The sequence below is a fragment of the Platichthys flesus genome, chromosome 14 (genome assembly GCF_949316205.1).
Source record: "Platichthys flesus chromosome 14, fPlaFle2.1, whole genome shotgun sequence".
In the NCBI taxonomy this organism is placed as follows: domain Eukaryota; kingdom Metazoa; phylum Chordata; class Actinopteri; order Pleuronectiformes; family Pleuronectidae; genus Platichthys; species Platichthys flesus.
Genome location: NC_084958.1, coordinates 9,389,757 through 9,407,757, shown reverse-complemented (window position 1 = coordinate 9,407,757; position 18,001 = coordinate 9,389,757). Strand labels below are relative to the sequence as shown.

Genomic DNA, 18,001 nt, shown 5'->3' with positions numbered 1-18,001 from the left:
AATCAGGACCATTCGCTGTATGCTCTGCAGTCAGAATATGTTTATTGATATATTTTAGATTACATACATATTTATATATATATACAACTTTAAGGGTATAGACAGGTTTTGTTTATCTCCAGCACATTATAACTATGTTAGTCTAACCCTGAATATGGTTGTTTTATTAATATCTTTTTTTAAGAGTGTGGTCTTTCAGTTTGAGAGCAGGTCTTGTTCAGATTTATTGGTGCTTTCACGCAAAACCTTGCACTCACACTCAAATAAACCCTGCTTGTACTTAGATTTCTTACAATGTTATTCGCATAGTTTGAGCACAAGCGGAGCAAATGTGAGAACAAGCTGGTTATATTTGAGTGCAAGCCAAGGGTTTTGAGTGAAAGCACTACAAAATCAGAATGTGAAATGAATACTTCCTTCTCTCAATCTGACAGACCACACACTTGAATAAAGATTGGTGGTAAAAAACTCACCTGAACAGTTTTTTAATAATCACTACTTATAAAACAGATCTCCAGAATGTGTAAATGAGATTTTAAGGCACAAAAAAAAACTCGAACGTGGTTTTCAGTATGAGAACCAGCTAATATACATTAATGGACTGTGATGAATATGGTACAATATATAGTACAAGTACATCTGTTCACAACACAGATTTCTATCGGTGAACCTGTCAGTGCACTAGACGAACTTAAATACAGTTCCACACATAATCTATAATTGTTGCAACAGTTCCTTGTCTCCTCTGGTCTAAACTCAACTTCTGTTTCCTGGCTTTTATAGAACTGAGCTCAGAGAATCTCACTTTATTCTAAAAAGAGGTAACACGGTCCCAACAACCTCTCGTGCTAAGGAAACAAGTTATGTTTTATCTGGTTAATGCCGCAAAAAGCGGGGAGAAATTTAATGTGGATACATCTTTAATCAACCTAAATCACAAGAGGCCATACAAGAGAGGACCACTGAGACTGGGGAGTTATATATATATTTGTTCATAATGTCTATGTGCACACGTGTCTGCCCAATGGAAGTGAGAAAAATGTAAGAATACAAACTGTGAATCATAGAGGAGGAGGAAGCAGCTTCTCCTGAGAAAGCTTGTGGTTTCTCTGTTCCCTATCTTGAAAAGCTTTGTTGTGCTGTGTGTATGATCACATGAAATATTCAAGCGAGCTCCAATTTGACCCTCTCTCATGTTGTGTCAAATATGACACGGAAGGGGCTATTCATAGTATTGGAATATCCACTCGACTTCCGGCTCATCGTCGAGGCGGATCATGAGGTAGGACATCAGCTGGAACAGGTTCTGCCACACACCCAGGAAGAGGTACAGGTAGAAGTCGCTGACGTCCCTTTGGCAGTGTATCCCTGAGTGATTCATGTCACACACACACTCAAAACTGTTCACGTAGTTGACACAGAAGCCTCCGTTCATGCACGGGCTCGAGGCACATTCATCTACATCCTTCTGACACCTGGAAGGACGGAGGAGAGGAGAAAGATTATGCAAGCAGTAGCTTATTACACAAAGAAACATTAGCTTTCATTCGCAATCTTGTAATTGTGGCTAACTGACGAGTATAAATCGTACATTCACATTTTGTAGCTCAATTCGTAGGCTCCACCAACTCTAGAGGGGAAGATTTGTTCTAAAAACAAGGTTGTTTGCCAACTTTACCTGTCGTTGCAATTTGGAACCGGGCTATGAGGTTTTCACGCTTGACTAAAAATGACACAATGGTGCTGAGAGTGAACCGAGACAGTGAAGTTAGAGAGTGAGCTGAAAGACAGTAAACTGCTCCATTGAGTTAAGTGGAATTATATTTTTAGCTGGTTCACCAAGTCAAACAAACCTTTCACAGGACACATAGCTGCTTGATCCAGAGTTAATATTAAACTATTGACAACAGAAGCTTTAAGCAGTGGCCCAGTGAAGGATTTGGGAGCATTTTCCGGCTGATGATCCCGATTATAGGGCCAAAGATTCTTAAAGGTTCAGTGTGTAGAATTTAGTGACATCTAGTGGTAAAGTTGCATGTTGCAGCTGAATACCTCTCACCTCAGCCCCCATCCAGCAGGAAAGAGACCCTGTAGTAGTCTGCAGTTGTCATAAAAACTCAAAAGGTGTACAGTTTGTCTAGTTTGGGCATTTAAAAGATATATATCACATTCAGTTAAATCAATAACAAAGTCTTAAAAATTAGTGGAGCTCTGTGTTAATACCTAGTGACCCCGTGTGGGGCCGTGGGGTCCTGACCCTCTGTGTTTAGCAGATTAAAACCCATTAAACGTGTCCTACCACTGTCCCATGAAACCAGGCAGGCAGTAACAGGTGTTGTCTACTTCAGAGCAGTTCCCTCCGTTAAAGCAGCTGTACTTCCATCTTGAACCCATGCATGTAGACGTAGGCAGCTGAGGAAGTCTGAACACAACATTGAAATATCAATACCCTCCACTTTGGTTAAAGTTAATATATTGTTAATTTGAGGAAATAATGGAGAAATATGTTTATTTTTGGTATTTAATATCGAAGCACTCACGGAAATGTCTCGATGTACCATGGGATTTTAGGAACCATGCCACTGTTGGAGACAAATATGTAAATCAGTACAACTCAGAACTTGTTAGCTTCTTATAGGTGTGATCGCCTGTGAGTGTGGTGCCTGTGAGATATTAATAAAGTGTTAACCAACTCACTCGCAGTATAGGCCTGTCAGATTTTGAGGGCAGAGGCAAGCGTAGCTCTGGAAGCCTTTGAGGCAAGTGGCACCCTTGCTGCAGTTGTTGTTTTCACACATGTCCACTTCAAACTCACACTGTTCACCGCTGTAACCGAGCTCACACACACACTTAAACCCCCCGGGGGAGTTGGTGCAGTGGCCATGGATGCAGGGGCCGGAGATGCAATTGTCTGTCGACTGTTCACACAGCGGCCCTGTCCACTCGGAGGGGCAGGTGCAGTGGTGCAGGTCAAAGACATCCTCGCACACGCCCTGGTTCTGACAAGGGCTGGGTGCACACACACTGGCTCCCCAGCAGCCGTGCTGCGGGGCAGCGTTGTCATTTACCCTCACAAACTGCTCCTCCTGGGGTCTTGGCAGGTTCAACTCCGTGTCCAGGTAGAAAGGGAGAAGAAGGCCTCCGATCTCCACAGAGCCCACACAGCCAGAGAACTTCACTCCGGCATCCAGTCCCCCGAGTCCCCCGAGAAAAATGTCTGCTCCCTCCCTGAGGAAATCCAGATTCCCCTCAGCTGTTTCGGACATGCTTGGCTGCTTCTGGCTCCCATCCACATCCATGATCCACCTGGAGGTTGGCAGTGTCTTGCTGAGCTCCACTGTGCGCCACGCTCCATCACTGATTGCACCCTGGCTTCGAACGGTTACCTGGTCGTCCCCAGCCTTGATCTCCATGACTAAATGAGAGTCCTGGAGGGACACGATGAGGTAGTCTGAGCCCCTTTCTGCATGCAGTAGTGTGGCAGCGGACTGTCTTGTGCGGAGGCTGAGGAACACACTGGTGAGTCTACGTATAATCTTTCCATTGCTCTGGTACTGCAAAATGCTGCTGTCAGCCCGAAATGTCAAATTAGCCAAACCTGAAGGAAAGAAATAGAAGATACTTGAAGAGCAAAAAACTTTATTCTAGCATTTAATATAGCTTTCCTAGTCACTTTATTCATTCCAGTTCCATGACATAGTGTCCTTACTGCGATAGCTATCCCTGCGGAGCATTAAGTTCTTTGAAAATTTGCTTTCATATCTGAACAAGTAGCCCCTTCAGCAGCAGGTGAGAGAAAAAAGTTGGAGATCAACAGAGATAAGATTTTTAGGGGATAAGGATTAGTTATTATAAACATTAAATCCTCATGACAAAATCGACAATCAAAGTGATGTTTGGGAAAATACATTCCTTGCTATTATTTATCAAGAGTATGGAGTTACTCTGCTTAACTTGGATTCTGAGAGTGTGATTTAATGAGAGTTGATTTAGCAGTGTTGGCAACATTTAAAACATCCATTTAACTGGTATCATGTTAGTTGCACACATTGCTGCGTCCTTTTACCTTCTGAGGACTGCCCGCTTCAAACCAACGAGAAAAAGACGCAATCAGTCAACATACAGAGCTAAATCAGAAAATAACCTTTAAACTGATGCACGACAGACAAAAGGGATTGTTTGGAAACTGCTTCAACAGCTCGGTCAGGCAGCTCTGCTCCTAGTCTCTCCGTGGACATGTGACACCTCCAGGAAGACGTGTTGTCACCATGAACTTCCCTAGACATGTGGCGGCAGACCTAATCTGAGCGGGGATTACCACGTCTTAGAGGAATCCTGTGAAGGTTCCCTGCCTCAACTCTGTTCCCTGCTGTAATCAGCCTCCCTCTAATTAATCAGTGCCTGCACCAGCGAGGGCTGTGAAGGGACTGCACACTGCCGACAGTCCCTTCAGAGGAAACACAGGAATAGAACTGTGTAATATAAAGCTTACATGTTTATCATAGATCCTCTTTTCACGTGCCACAAACAGGAGTAGCAACCGAGGCTGTACACAGTATCTTATTTGTAGCATGGAACCTCTTCTGTGCAATCCTCACCGACTCTTTTTGACTCACAGTCATGTATTTAGATATGTTTTTATTTTCTAAAACAGGAGGAGTGCCACAACTGACCCTGATCTCAGAATACTTACACTCAAAGCCCTGGGAGTGTGGCAGGCAGACAGCACCGGTGGGACAGGGAGAGAGCTCACACCACTTAACCTCCTCACAGCGCTGCCCGGCGGTGTTGGGGGGGCAGTTACAGATGAAGTCGTCCCACATGGAGTAACACATTCCCCCGTTGAGACAGGGCTTGACCTGATGAAGAGTAAACAGTTTAAATCAATCAGACCATGACCCCCGGGAGTTCTTCTGTCACTACTGGTGCAGATGACGAATGAAACAGTCTCTTTGGCCCGTTGAAGGCAACATAGTGAAACATGACAGCATTGATATGACTCACAGCACAGGCGTCGTCACTGCTGCATCCTTGTGCGACATTGACGAGTTTCTCCAGGTTGTAAGATTCCACCACAGTTTCTATGGGATGGAACTGCAGTCGTTTCCTGTTAATCCTCAGATCCTGGACACAGCCCTTAAAATAGCCACCAAGCGAGGCAGAGGCCCTTGAGTCTGGAAGCCCTCCGATGAAAACCAGATCCCCTGAGTGGGCGTGAATGTGCCTGATGGGCATAGAGGCCTGGTCTTGGGCTGGCTGGAACAAGCTGGCAGCCGCTCCTTCCAGCTTCACAGTCACGAGGTGGAAATGGCCGTCACTGACAGCCCTGGGACCAACAAGGGTCTCAAAGTTGTTGACCTGGGCCTTGACCCTGCCCTCCTCCAGCCACAGGCGGAGGTACTGGCTGGTGCTGTTGGCCAGGACGAGGAGCAGGCCACTGGACTGTCTGGTGCGAATGAACATGGATATAGTTACGAGATCGCCCGGGTCATCATCGAAGGAGAAGACAGCGTAACTCCCCACGTCCTTGTTTCCAAACCTGGCAGTGATGTACTCTGTATGAGGACAGAGAGAGAGAGAGAGAGAGAGAGAGAACAAATCACACGAGCATGTTACACAAAACCTGATTTGACGACCGCCAAAGCTCTCGTCATCACGTGCCCAATGGGCAAGAGCATAGAGGCGAGAGCTTGTGCAATGTGTGCGAACTTGAACATGGCTCCGGGTTGAGGATAACATCGGACATTTAATCTGTATTTTAACCGGTCCCCAGTTACTTCAATTGTATCAGATTTGACTGCGACTCCGTTTACATCTGAAACTCCGAAAGTGATTTGTGGACTCAAGTGCTTCCCACACCCCTCTATAAACATAGTGGCAGGTGGATAATGAGTGAATTTTCACTTTTGGGTGAACTATCCCTTTAATGACACCTGTATCACAGTGATATCGATGTTTCTCATTTAACTAACTTGAATTTCCTTAAAATGTCAAACTGCTCCTTTAAGTGATTAAAACATTTGATTAGGTGCAGTTTTCAGTGTCATGGACCACATTAACTTATGACAGACGGGTGAGGTTATAAGTCAATGTGTGCTCTCCTTGAATTGAATAGAAAAAGCTGCTGAGGTTGCATTAGCATATTTGCACTATTGTTTTTTCTTTAGGTGTATATATATTTTTTAGAAATATATATTTTATTTTCTATTTAAACATTTTAATAATTTTATTCAAGTTTATTTTTGCTTGTAATATTCTGAGCATTGCTATAAGAGAGCCTGTGACCCAAGCCCTTCATTGCCTGCGACTGTTTAATGTAATTGTCGTGCATATGACAATAAACTCTTGAATCTTGAATCTTGAATCTTGAATCAACCGTGACGCCTCAGCTTGGCGTGAGGTCAGACGACTCCCTGCTCTGTGAACACATTCCACGTCAGCTCCTGAAAGTCACGTTTTTTAAATCCTTGGTCCAGGTGTTCCTGACCGCCGCCTAATTGCATGACAGAGTGGCTGAACCCTGTGCTATTTCTACCGGCTCTGTAAGCTCCTTTAAAGTCTACCGACTGACTTCATCGCCCTGCATGGCTGCGCTCGTCGTGGCTAGAGGTTGAACTTGACTTGGCCTGGACTTGTGCTCACAGCATGTGTAATTCTGCCAACAGAAGTGTCACGTGTCAAGGAGAACACGCTGAAAGCAATGACAGACAACAAATGTGACACTTGAACTTTGCTTTTGTGTACCACTGTTATTTGTGGTAAGAAAGTAGCCAGTGTGGGCAGAGATGTTAGTGTGGTTAGTGGCTTTTATTCATGGAATAGGTTTAGGAAAATTGAGAACCAAACCAAAGACGTATGACTTATTTCGATCAATATATTGTTTTATTTATTGTTTTTAAATTGTTTTATTATTTATTTTCCCTTCTTTGATACCATTGAAATTATATATGGTAATCAGTGGTAATAGTATGTGTGTGTGGCCATGATATAACTCATGATAGGGGGACTAAATCTGTTTCCACAATCACTTTATGGGGACTTATCTTTATCATTGCATTTTAAGATGAAGACGTTTTAAGGTTAGGTTAGGTTTGTGTGTGTGTGTGTGTGTCTGTGTGTGTATACGTGTGTGTGAGTGAGTGTGTGTGTTTGACTTACCCTCTGCACAGTTGCTTCCCTCATATGGCCTGAGGCACTCACACATGTAGCTCCTCCAGCCCTGGCTCACACAGCGGCCTCGGTTCTGACACGGGCTGCTGTCGCACTTGTCTTTGTCGCTGCATCCCACAGTGACGTTCGCCTGGGCATCTGAATCTTCTGGCACTACAACTGGCAGCACCAGGTGTGAATCCACAAGCACATCCCGGAAGCAGCCTAGAAAAGCAGGCGGGTCGTTTGCCACTGCACTGTCCAAACCCCAGCTGCCCACGGCCGCTCCTATGAAGAGGCTTCGATTAACTGTCCCTGGCTCGAGGAGACCAGAGGATTCGTCAAACAGCTGGGCTTCCGTGCTGGAGTGTCTGGTGCAGTCTCCTTCAGTGCAGAGCAGCCGGAGGAGGCTGACCACATCGCCTAGTGATGCTTCCGCAGTGTGCCACTTGTTGTCTGACAAGTATTCAGGGAGCTCTTGGACCAGAGTGCTGGAGCCGAGGCCGCTCTGGCTGAGGAGCCGGAGATGCCCGTCCATCAGCTCGACGCTGAAGAGCAGGTCGTCCACTCGGCGCTGCAACAGAGTACCGACTGCTCTTTCCGTCTTGAAGCTGAATGTGACATTAACAGGAGCCTCTGGGTCATAATGCTGTGTCTCTATGTACATGTAGCCTCTGGACTCAAATGAGAAGGCCGTAGGGGTCTCGCATTTTGAGCCTGTGAAGCCAGGAAGGCAGATGCATGTGCACGTGTGCTGATCATTTACAAGTAAAGGAGAGCAGATTCCTTCATTCTCACACCGGTGGTCATCACAGCCTGAAAGGGCTATTGTGCAGGTCTCACCCCCATATAGGCGCCCATTTTGGCTCTGTTGAGAGCAATGGCATCTGAATCCCCCATAGTGGCTCTCACACATGCCACCATTCTGGCATGGCTGCAGTTCACATCTGTTGGTGTCCTCACCAGATGAAGTGCCTGGAGAGACAATCATGACAACTTTTACGTCAGAACTTTTTACATACTACTTGAATGTGGTGTCAGAGTGTTTGACTCATCCATATGTCTGTATAAACTTAAAAGAGATGAGAAACTAAAAAGAAAAAACATTACTCTATTAATTATTTAAGTTAGACACATGTAAAATGTAATTTAATGCTTATATTGTTATGCTTATACAAGATGTTTTGTAGTTTACAATACACTCTTCAAATACCTAAGCTACTATGCATAATAATTATATTATCATATTATTATGTGCAATGACAATAAGAGTAATATATATTATACAAAACTTTACTGAGTGCAAAATCTGAAAATAACATTAGTGTCAGACTGTAACACACATAATGCATAAATATTACCTGCATAAAGCAAACATAAGGTCCACACATGCACGCTGTATCTCAACATTGTCTTCAAAAAGTCCTCCAGATCACTAGCTGTTTGGGAATATCTTCATTTTAGGTTAAAGACAGGTGGAGAGTAAATGTGTGCACGGCTCCATCTTCAGCTCTGCTCCTCTCGCATGTGTTTGCTTACTGAAGTACTTGTGTGAAGTGCTGCCGGTCAGATAGGAGGGATTAAGCTAATGCACTTAAAATGTCTTGTCAACACATTTCATGTGTTGGGGAAGGGAGGGGTTCATCCTGGAGCCTCATTTGAGCAATTCCCAACATTTGGCTGGACTGAGGCCCAGTCTTTAACAGAAGTAAACTGACACCAGTGGTTCTAATCCAGGAAACACCTCCGTCATTGAAACGTCCCTCACATAACACATGTTATTTCTCCGAAGAGCCCTAAGAGTATCCAATCTGCTCATTAATTAAACTAACAGCCTTACTGTTCTTTTATAGTGACACTTGTTTGTTTGTTTTGTTTGTTTACATCTGCTCTGGCTCAGGTTATACACAGGCATGAGCAGCATTATACATTAACCAGAATGTGGAGCCATGACCTAACATTTAGATTTACAACTATTACACACTGTCACCAGAAAGATTATCATTATGTAAGAGCACATGTAATTGTGTGTATATTTGCATGTATAGGAATATAGCCAATGTATGTATATTTGAAACCAAATAAGACTAAGCTGATAACACTGATTGAATTGACAAGTCAATTGGTGAAAGAAACAATCTGATGAATACAAATAATTGGTACTTAAATAAAAGTACCAATACCACACTATGCAAAGTCTCGAAATATTCTATATATTTTAACAATCATATTTATAATAATAATATTATATACAGTGGAAATACTCTGATCATATCCTTTTGGATGGTTTATTACAGCACATAACAGCAGCATAGTGTATACTAAGCTCTGCAATAAACGTAGTAGAGTAAAACTATAAAGCAACATGACATCAAAAGTAGCCTACTCAAGTGACCCTGAATTATACTCAAGTACAATAATTACTATATCGTTATGATTTCTTTATAATCACTATATAAGACTGAAATAAAAACAGACATTTTCCTTTCTTTTTCTTCTTTTAAATGTTAAAAATCCCCTAAATTAAATAGAGCTGATACTCAGCCCGCCCTGAGACGTTGAACAGGTTATTAGGGGCTGGCGGAAGTTTGCCATTACCCATGATACCCTGGTCTGGTGAATTCTCTCTGATGATGCTGCTCGTCAACACTTCCTCTTTGTTTGATTCCTGTTTGACTTTTGTATGTTAAGCATTAAAGAAACCAATGGAAGCTCATTAACTCGCTCTGTGTGTTTTTATTTTGTATTTACTACTAGAAACAATAGCGTTGAAAGACAAAAGCTGAAACAGCCTATCAACGAGCAGCTTGTTACGGTGTCAGACATCTCTGATTGGACGGCGGCGTTGGGCGTTACTTCGATTCAGGAAACTATTATTTCTCTGTTTATATTCCTCTTTACATCATCAGCTGGAGGAGCCGGAGTTCTACAGACACTGTCCCTGTCCCCGAGGTAAGATCGTGTTTACTCACAGACGTTTAAAGGTTCATTTCCGGGGAAACACAAAGAGCAGCAGTACGGGTCGTTTGTCAACGCTCCACCCGGAGGGGGCCCGGCCGTCACACTCATGTCAGGGGTCCTCAAGGTGGGGAGCGAATCTGCGGATGCACCGATGTACGATCCGTTAGCTCCTATTTATTAGGATTATATTGCTATGATGTTTACTAACCCTTTACTACAGCTGCTGCTTCCCTCTGCTTTGTCTCAACACACGGAAGATATATACATGGAGCGTGGGCAAAGCGTTGTGATTGTATTTTCATGCAGTCTCACATTAGTGATAAGTTTTCACCACAAAACTGTTAATACCATTGTTGTGTGGTTAAACTCAGGCATCTACATGCTACAGTACCCGTCTAATCCGTAAACCGTACGTCAGGCCTGTGCAATGAGATCAGATCCGAGGCCAGATCATGAAAATGATCCCAAATGGGGGAACTGAGAAATGTGACTTTAAATAGAAGTCAGCACATTTACAGCCAGACACTGTTAAGTACAACAACGAAGGAGTGCATGTCTTGAATTTAGTAAATGCACAAGCTCAGGGCTTTGTGTTACATCAAGAAACTCAGTCCCAAGTTTTGTTTTGTCTTACGTTCATATGAAAGTACACATCATGCTCAGGAATGAGTGCAGCTGAGCCAAATTGCAGAATTTCCCTCATTTAACTCAACAGATATCATCAGAGCACACAAGTACACGAACATCAACAAAAACTTCAATGCACAGTAGGTTACTGAATAGATCCATAACAACAGCAACGGCAACAGCAAAGTATTTTATCAAGCCAAATGAGTCCCTCTGCCAAGGAGGTTATGTTTTTATCTGCATGTGTTTGTTTGATAGTTAGCATTAATACACAAAAATACTCATCTGGTTTTCATGACATTATGTGGAGGGGTAAGGCATCACTCAAGGAAAAGGTCATTGAAATGTGGTGCAGATCCAGGAATTCTTCTTCGCTTTTTATTGCAAGATCGTCAAATTTTTCAAAAATGTTCAGTTCATGTGAGCCTTACCAATTCAATAGCTACATAAAGTGCATAATATGGCTTTGGTAAATTAATATCACGACATATATTCACAGAGCATCATGCAACCTGTTCAAAAACCAGTCAATCAAATTCAATCAATTCAAGTCATTTACATACCATGTAGCCTGTAGATCCATCTTCACACTGTTTCTATTCCTCTGGATTTCAGGAGTGCTTCATGGTCACCCATCCGATACAGCACTCCCATGAAAAGAAAAGCTAGTACTCCCCTGCGTCCCAAACGCAGCAGGTCGGTCAGTGTTGGCGGTGATTGTGCTCCAGAGCCGGGCAGAGTGCTTAGCTCCAATGCACCACCAAACTCTGACACCGTCCCAGAATCGACCTCGCTCATCCGACACCTGAGCATGTCGAGGCACAGTCACAACCTCCTCAAGTTTTTGGATGAGGACCGGAGCCGGGGGAAGTTCTGCGATGTGTCTGTGTCTGTGGGTGGAACGATCTACAGAGCCCACAAGGTGGTGTTGGCTCACGGGAGCAGCTACTTTCACGCTGAGCTGTCCAAGAACCCTGCAATGACCAATGTGACTCTGGACCACGTGGAGGACTCTGTTTTCCAGCACCTGCTCGACTTTTTGTATACCTCCGAGTGTGTTGTCACAGGCACTGACCTCCCGGCTCTAATTGAAGCAGCACGATTCCTGGACATGATGGATATACTCAAGATGCTGTGTAAAGAAGGGGAGGTCCACCCTGTAAGTGTGATCCAGGCCCAGGCGGAGATAAGAGCTTCTTCAGAGGTAGAAATGACCTCCAGTGACTCACCAGCAGGCAACCCTGACGACCAGAGCCCACTTGAGCAGAGCAACCTGTGCACTCGCCAGTTTAATGCAGAGAACTCTGTGCAGAGCCACTTGAATGGGAGTCACGGGGATGCACAGCAGGAAACCCCGACAGAGGGAGAGAAGGCAGAAGGTCAGAGGACTGTTCTCACACGGAGATCAGCTCGTAGGAGGAGAACACCCACTAAGTATAAGAGAGATGATGTGGAGGGCTTTGTCAACACACCTGAGGAAACACAGAAGATTTTATCACACAGCGAGGGGCACAAAGCTAGAGAAGAGGAAGCAGGAAATGGGGTTGTAGAAAAGCAGACGTCCAAACCGAGCTTGAAAGAGGCGTCTAAACCAGCTCTCGACGATGACGTGGTGGACGAGGAAGATGAAGCGGAGGAGGGAGGAGACGCGAACGAGGATGCGGCTGCCCAAAAGACAGCCGCTGCAGACAAGAGCGCCAGTCAGCAGGGTCCAGATGGAGAAGGGTCAGAGTGCCTCGGTGTTCGAGAGGTGGAGGTGCAGGCGCCCGCGGCAGGAAGCTCCAACCAGAGCCCAGTGTACCCTGAGGGTCTGGCCCCAGTCATTATCCAGAGGTCCAGCAAGAAGATTCTCATGTGTCCCAAATGTGACAAGACCTTTGACCGTGCAGGTGAGAAAAACGTCTTGATTTCATGCAATGGCTGTAGTAGTTCTATTAAAAGTTACAAAGGTATACATTTTAAAATGACAAATTCTTTTGATTTGATTTACTTGAATGAGCACGTCATTTGACTTTTTCTTATTCAGGACAGATATTTATCAGAATACTGGATTTTTTGTATTCAGCCTTTTCTTCCTTTCGTAGAAATATGCACAAGAGTTTCGCCACCCGTGGCCAGACACTCTGTTTAAAGCTGCGTTTGGTGGGATTTTGAAAACACGGGAGTGGGAAGGAGAACATTTAAAGAGACACAATTTCCGGACCCTTTCCTTCTATTTCGTCCGAGCTCCAAAACAGTCTCTGAGCTTAGCATCAGAAGCAATCAGACCCAACATGAACCGGAGCGTGTGATTCCTCCAAATTGCCCTACGAGCTGTGGGCGGAGCCAGACGTTTTCAGATATTACCCGTCTACCGTCAGATCATAGAGGCAGTTTCAACAAATATGACCAAAATGTAATCTCATAGATGTTCCCTACTGCCCCTTTAAAATCTATGGTTGTGCTCTCCTCCTATTTAGTCCCATTGACAAGCACTTTACCCTGATTGGACACTCAGTAACTAACGTAGTGCTATATTCCATGAGAGTGCTGATACAAATGATTCAAATGTGTAATCAGCTGCTCCTGCCTGTTCTCAGGGAAGTACGAGAGTCACACCAGAGTGCACACGGGCGAGAAACCGTTCCAGTGTGACGTCTGTTTCCAGCGCTACTCCACCAAGTCGAACCTGACCGTGCACAGGAAGAAGCACGCCGGCGACGCTCCCTTCCAGAAGAAGGAGCACAAATGTCCCTTCTGCAACAAGCTGCATGCCAGCAAGAAAACCCTGGCCAAACATGTCAGGAGGTTAGTCACTGCTATATGTCTACGTCCAGTCTAAGGTCACTCAACATTCCCATTCGTTTTAATGTATGTATTAATGTAGCCGTCTAAACTAAAGTTTTCGGTTTCCATCAGTTCAGATATAATAATGACTGACCCATAATATTTGTATCTCCTGGATCAGGTTTCATCCAGACAACATCCAAGAGTTTCTCACCAAGAGGAAGAGGAAGAGTGAAGGCTGGAAATGTGCTGTAAGGACCCGTTTCCGAATGAAGAGGACTTTTAGCGATTTAATACATATAATATTGTATGTCAAGAGAGATTTTAACTGTAACCTTTGAACTTTCTGACCCAGATTTGTCTGAAGACCTTCACCCGCAGGCCTCATCTGCAGGAGCACATGATCCTGCACACACAGGACCGCCCTTTTAAATGCACCTTCTGTGATGAGCACTTCAAGTCGAGGTTTGCCAGGCTGAAGCACCAGGAAAAGTTCCACTTAGGTGGGAAATGCACCTTGACAATTTAGAGATAAACATTCTCTTTGACAAATGGGAAAAACGTTAAATTCCAAAGATGTATTAAGTTATTTGTTTGGTTCTTTTGTTGTCCTCGTCCCTATAGCTATATGTCTATACATGTAAGTATACTAATAGAAATATAAAGTCACACCTACTTTCTGATTCTATGTGTCTCCTTTTCAGGTCCGTTTCCCTGTGAGATCTGTGGCCGACAGTTCAATGACACAGGCAACAGGAAGCGACACATTGAGTGTACTCACGGAGGCAAGAGAAAGTGGACCTGTTTTATCTGTGGGAAATCAGTGCGGGAAAGGTACGTCTGTTCCATATGGAAGAGCACTGTGATGCCTTGGCTGATGCCAGTGGGTCTGCTCTGTACCACTAAACCCTTCCAACATGCTGAGCCTCAGATTTCTACTTCTAGGACAACGCTGAGGGAGCATATGAGGATCCACAGTGGGGAGAAACCTCACCTGTGTAGTATCTGCGGCCAAAGTTTCCGTCATGGCAGCTCCTACAGGTGGGTTCACTGAGTGTCTGCTGTGTTTGTGATGGGATGTAATGATTCAAGCTCTCAGTCTGATTGGCCCCTCCATGTTCCGTGGACAGGCTCCACCTCCGAGTACACCACGATGACAAGCGCTACGAGTGTGACGAATGTGGGAAAACCTTTATACGCCACGATCACCTGACCAAGCATCAGAAAATACACTCCGGTACAGTAGAACACACGTAACAGTGGGATTCTTGTGTGTCTTCCTTTCGACAATTTTTCATTTTGTTATAGAACAGAGAAGATGCTAAATATCACATGTATGTTTGAAAGTCTTCCGCACTAGTTTGATGATAAGTTGCCAACCACCAGCAGATGTAAGCGACCACCAGCGGATCTCAGGGACATAACATCAGTTGTGTACCTCAGCGCCATTGGGTGGTTCAGCCCTTTAATCATAAGACTGCTAAGGGAGTCCCACAACAGGCTGGATCTGTCCCTCACATATTGCTTTAATTCTGCTGATTAAAGCGTTCTGCAGTGTGGGATTTCCCTATTTTAGTAGCAAGGTCAACATTGGTTCATTCACAAAGATAAAGTGTTATTCCTTATTATACACAAGGTATAGTGAAACAGACTCTTTATCCCTCCTGTCCTGTATTTTAACGTAGCCCACTTCTGTTTCAGGTGAGAAAGCACACCAGTGTGAGGAGTGTGGGAAGTGCTTCAGGCGTCATGATCATCTGACTGTCCACTACAAAAGTGTTCATTTGGGAGAGAAAGTCTGGCAGAAGTATGTTGTCATATGACGGACAAAGAGCATGTGAGCATTACTCTCAGTGGGTCCCGCAACCTTCACCAAATGCTTTTGCTTTCTGACCTTTCTCACAGGTATAAAACTGCAGTGCACCAGTGTGAGGTTTGCAAGAAGGAATTTAAAGGAAAGTCCAGTTTGGAAATGCACTTCAGGACTCACTCAGGTAAGGAAACCGAGACGTCAAATGATTTGACGATTGAAAAAGCCCCATCCCCTTTATCACGGCTGCTCGGCTTGTTAAGATTTCTGCTCTTGCATGGCACAGATACAGTTTACAATGATAAAGGCCACAGATCCAGCTCTCGAAGACAAAGTGTTGCAGAGTTCCGACCTGTCACCTCACACTGCGATTGTTCCAAATCCTTTTTGGCTTTCCGTGTGGAGTTTGGATGTCAGCTGGGATTTGCTCCTGCTCCACCGTGATCCTCAAAGGATAATCTGTATAGCTAATAGATTTATTCACCTCTCGAAAATTATCATAAGATTTGAAATCGGCGGCGTATAAGGAATTACCCCACTTAAGAAAAGCCTAAAGGAGAAACGCATCCTCACACTAACATTTCTGCTTGTGTTGCTGTGACAGGTGAGAAACCCCACAGATGTCCTGAATGCCACCAGACGTTTCGGATCAAGAAGACCTTGACAAAGCACATGGTGATTCACTCGGACGCTCGTCCTTTTAACTGTCCACAGTGCAGCGCCACCTTCAAAAGAAAAGACAAGCTCAAGTACCACGTCGACCATGTGCACAGCACGCGATTCACCGGGCAGCCCGTCAGCGCCCTCAGCGAGGACAAAATGGCCTCCGTCCCCTTTGAGGACACCTCGAAGGCGTATCGCGCCGAGCCTAAGTCGGCTCTTCAAAGCGGCCCCCTGCCCGCAATGAATGTTTGCGTGCCAGTCACTTTAGTTCCTATCCAGACGGCAGGAGGAGCACAAGGTGAGCTGAACACATCCGGAGCGTCGTCTCTCCCCTCCCAGACTCATAATGTCGTGAGCATGCAGGCTCAAGGACAGCAGCAGAACTCCGGCTACCAGGCCGCCACCGACCTGGCCTTCTTAGAGAAGTACACCCTCACCCCCCAGCCCACCAACATCGTCCACCCCGTGAGGCCTGATCAGATGCTGGATCCGCGAGAGCAGTCCTACCTGGGCACGCTACTGGGACTGGATTCATCTTCCTCTGTACAGAACATGTCCAACTCTGACCACAGGCACTGATGCTCCTTACTCCACTGAGTCTTAAAGGAACCCAATCATTTGAATCAGAAGAACAAAACCTCAGTATTCACCACTAAAGTATTGATCATTTTGAGCTGGAGCAGCTTTTTGAACTGTAAATGACTCAAGTTAAGGCTACATCAACACATGTCTTCCTTTGAAAAAGCATCAACTCTGCTCCAGATACACCTGCTGTCCACACTGTTCCTGAGTCTTAGAATTAGAGCCACTACAACTGAGACGTCTGGAAACACTGCTGACTACTTTTTAGTCTGAGACGTTTTGAAACAAGGACGTAGACACTAGGGCTGCACGATATATCGAAAATGTATCGTCATCCCGATATCAACCTGCGTGATAAATTGCTTGAACTGCGATAAATGGTGTTCAAAGCGCCACGCAAACAGGGTGGATCTATGGATTTATACCAGGGCGTTTTTCAATTTATTTTTGCCCAGTATAATAAACAATGACAAATACCACTTTAACTAAAAGTGAAAATGACAAGTTTGGGAACAGTTTGATACCAGTAACATGGTCACACATACTTTTCTGCTGCTCAGAGTCTCTCAATCAAAACAATAACAAGTTTTGCATGGGATCATGGGAATTGTTGTCGTTACCACCATCGTCACCACTTCTCTCAGTTTCCTCCTGGTTAAGATTCCTGCAGTGTAAATAAATCATGAGGTTTTTAGCTGGAGCCGAATCATCCACATTAACAATGTCCTCCTCCTCCTCAACAAATAGACCCGTGTCTAATGGTTTTAAAGCAGAAAAGTTGCATGTAATACATATTCACAGGTTAATTAGAACATAACAGACATTACTAGGGAGGAGATGTAAAGTGGGTGGTCTTACTTTGTAATGTGTGTACTTTAAAAAACTTGTTTTACTCATGCAGTGTAATTATGAGCTAATTATCTAAGTGTTCGAAGTTGATGATGCACTTATTTGGCCATTAGCATTTCTACGACCTGAACATGCTCGAAATCTCACAAACGGTTGCACATGCATCACTTCTGGCCATTAATCTTTTATTGTACATGTTTTGTTCATGTGTGAGAAAAAATGGCTTAATTGCGCCGCCCAACAATTTTAACAATTGAAGCGTTCTGCCTTAACTTTGAATTGGAACCTTCAATACTGCACACAGCTTAAATTTAAATTAAAATGGTAAATCATATGAAATATGATTAAAGCAATTATGAACAATTTCCAACTGTGAAATGATTGAATTTCAGAGGGTAGTTGAAAAAAGAGACGAATTAAATAGGAGTCCTGTGTAAAAGTATCACTTGCTCCTCGAGGAGGTGTTGCTGTTTTAAAGTGTGACGCAGCTGTTATGTTTTTATTGTCTGTCAATAAAATCAGATGTGAATGAACGTGTGTGTCATTAGCCTTGTGACGGACTAGACAGATGAATGGGTTGATTTCAGGGAAGGA

The 18,001-nt window shown here is 44.3% G+C and overlaps 2 protein-coding genes across 2 annotated transcripts; one reads left to right on the top strand and one right to left on the bottom strand.

The window, feature by feature from the left end:
* Positions 1-30: 30 nt before the first annotated feature.
* On the bottom strand, positions 31-8,653 carry LOC133968849 (protein crumbs homolog 1-like). The gene is made up of 8 exons (XM_062405072.1): positions 8,511-8,653; positions 7,159-8,124; positions 5,005-5,555; positions 4,694-4,859; positions 2,698-3,598; positions 2,541-2,582; positions 2,300-2,422; positions 31-1,475 (listed from the first exon to the last, which is right to left on the bottom strand). The coding sequence occupies exons 1-8, from the start codon at positions 8,557-8,559 to the stop codon at positions 1,223-1,225; spliced, it is 3,051 nt and encodes a 1,016-aa protein (XP_062261056.1). The 5' UTR covers positions 8,560-8,653; the 3' UTR covers positions 31-1,222.
* Positions 8,654-10,007: 1,354 nt separating this feature from the next.
* Positions 10,008-17,940, top strand: zbtb41 (zinc finger and BTB domain containing 41). Its single transcript, XM_062405065.1, has 11 exons — positions 10,008-10,101; positions 11,353-12,626; positions 13,317-13,524; positions 13,685-13,754; positions 13,859-14,006; positions 14,208-14,337; positions 14,449-14,544; positions 14,634-14,740; positions 15,205-15,310; positions 15,409-15,497; positions 15,918-17,940. Exons 2-11 carry the CDS (start codon positions 11,390-11,392, stop codon positions 16,553-16,555), a joined length of 2,829 nt encoding a protein of 942 aa, XP_062261049.1. The 5' UTR covers positions 10,008-10,101; positions 11,353-11,389; the 3' UTR covers positions 16,556-17,940.
* The last annotated feature ends 61 nt before the right edge of the window (positions 17,941-18,001 follow it).

Excerpts from the sequence above, each read along its gene's own strand:
- LOC133968849 (XM_062405072.1), bottom strand. The coding sequence starts at position 8,559 with ATGTTGAGATACAGCGTGCATGTGTGGACCTTATGTTTGCTTTATGCA. Across the intron at positions 8,125-8,510 it reads CTTATGTTTGCTTTATGCAG|GCACTTCATCTGGTGAGGAC; the intron begins GTAATATTTATG and ends TTGTCTCTCCAG. Across the intron at positions 2,583-2,697 it reads CTGACAGGCCTATACTGCGA|TGGCATGGTTCCTAAAATCC; the intron begins GTGAGTTGGTTA and ends TGTCTCCAACAG.
- zbtb41 (XM_062405065.1), top strand. The coding sequence starts at position 11,390 with ATGAAAAGAAAAGCTAGTACTCCCCTGCGTCCCAAACGCAGCAGGTCG. Across the intron at positions 14,007-14,207 it reads CCAGGAAAAGTTCCACTTAG|GTCCGTTTCCCTGTGAGATC; the intron begins GTGGGAAATGCA and ends TCTCCTTTTCAG. Across the intron at positions 15,498-15,917 it reads GCACTTCAGGACTCACTCAG|GTGAGAAACCCCACAGATGT; the intron begins GTAAGGAAACCG and ends TTGCTGTGACAG.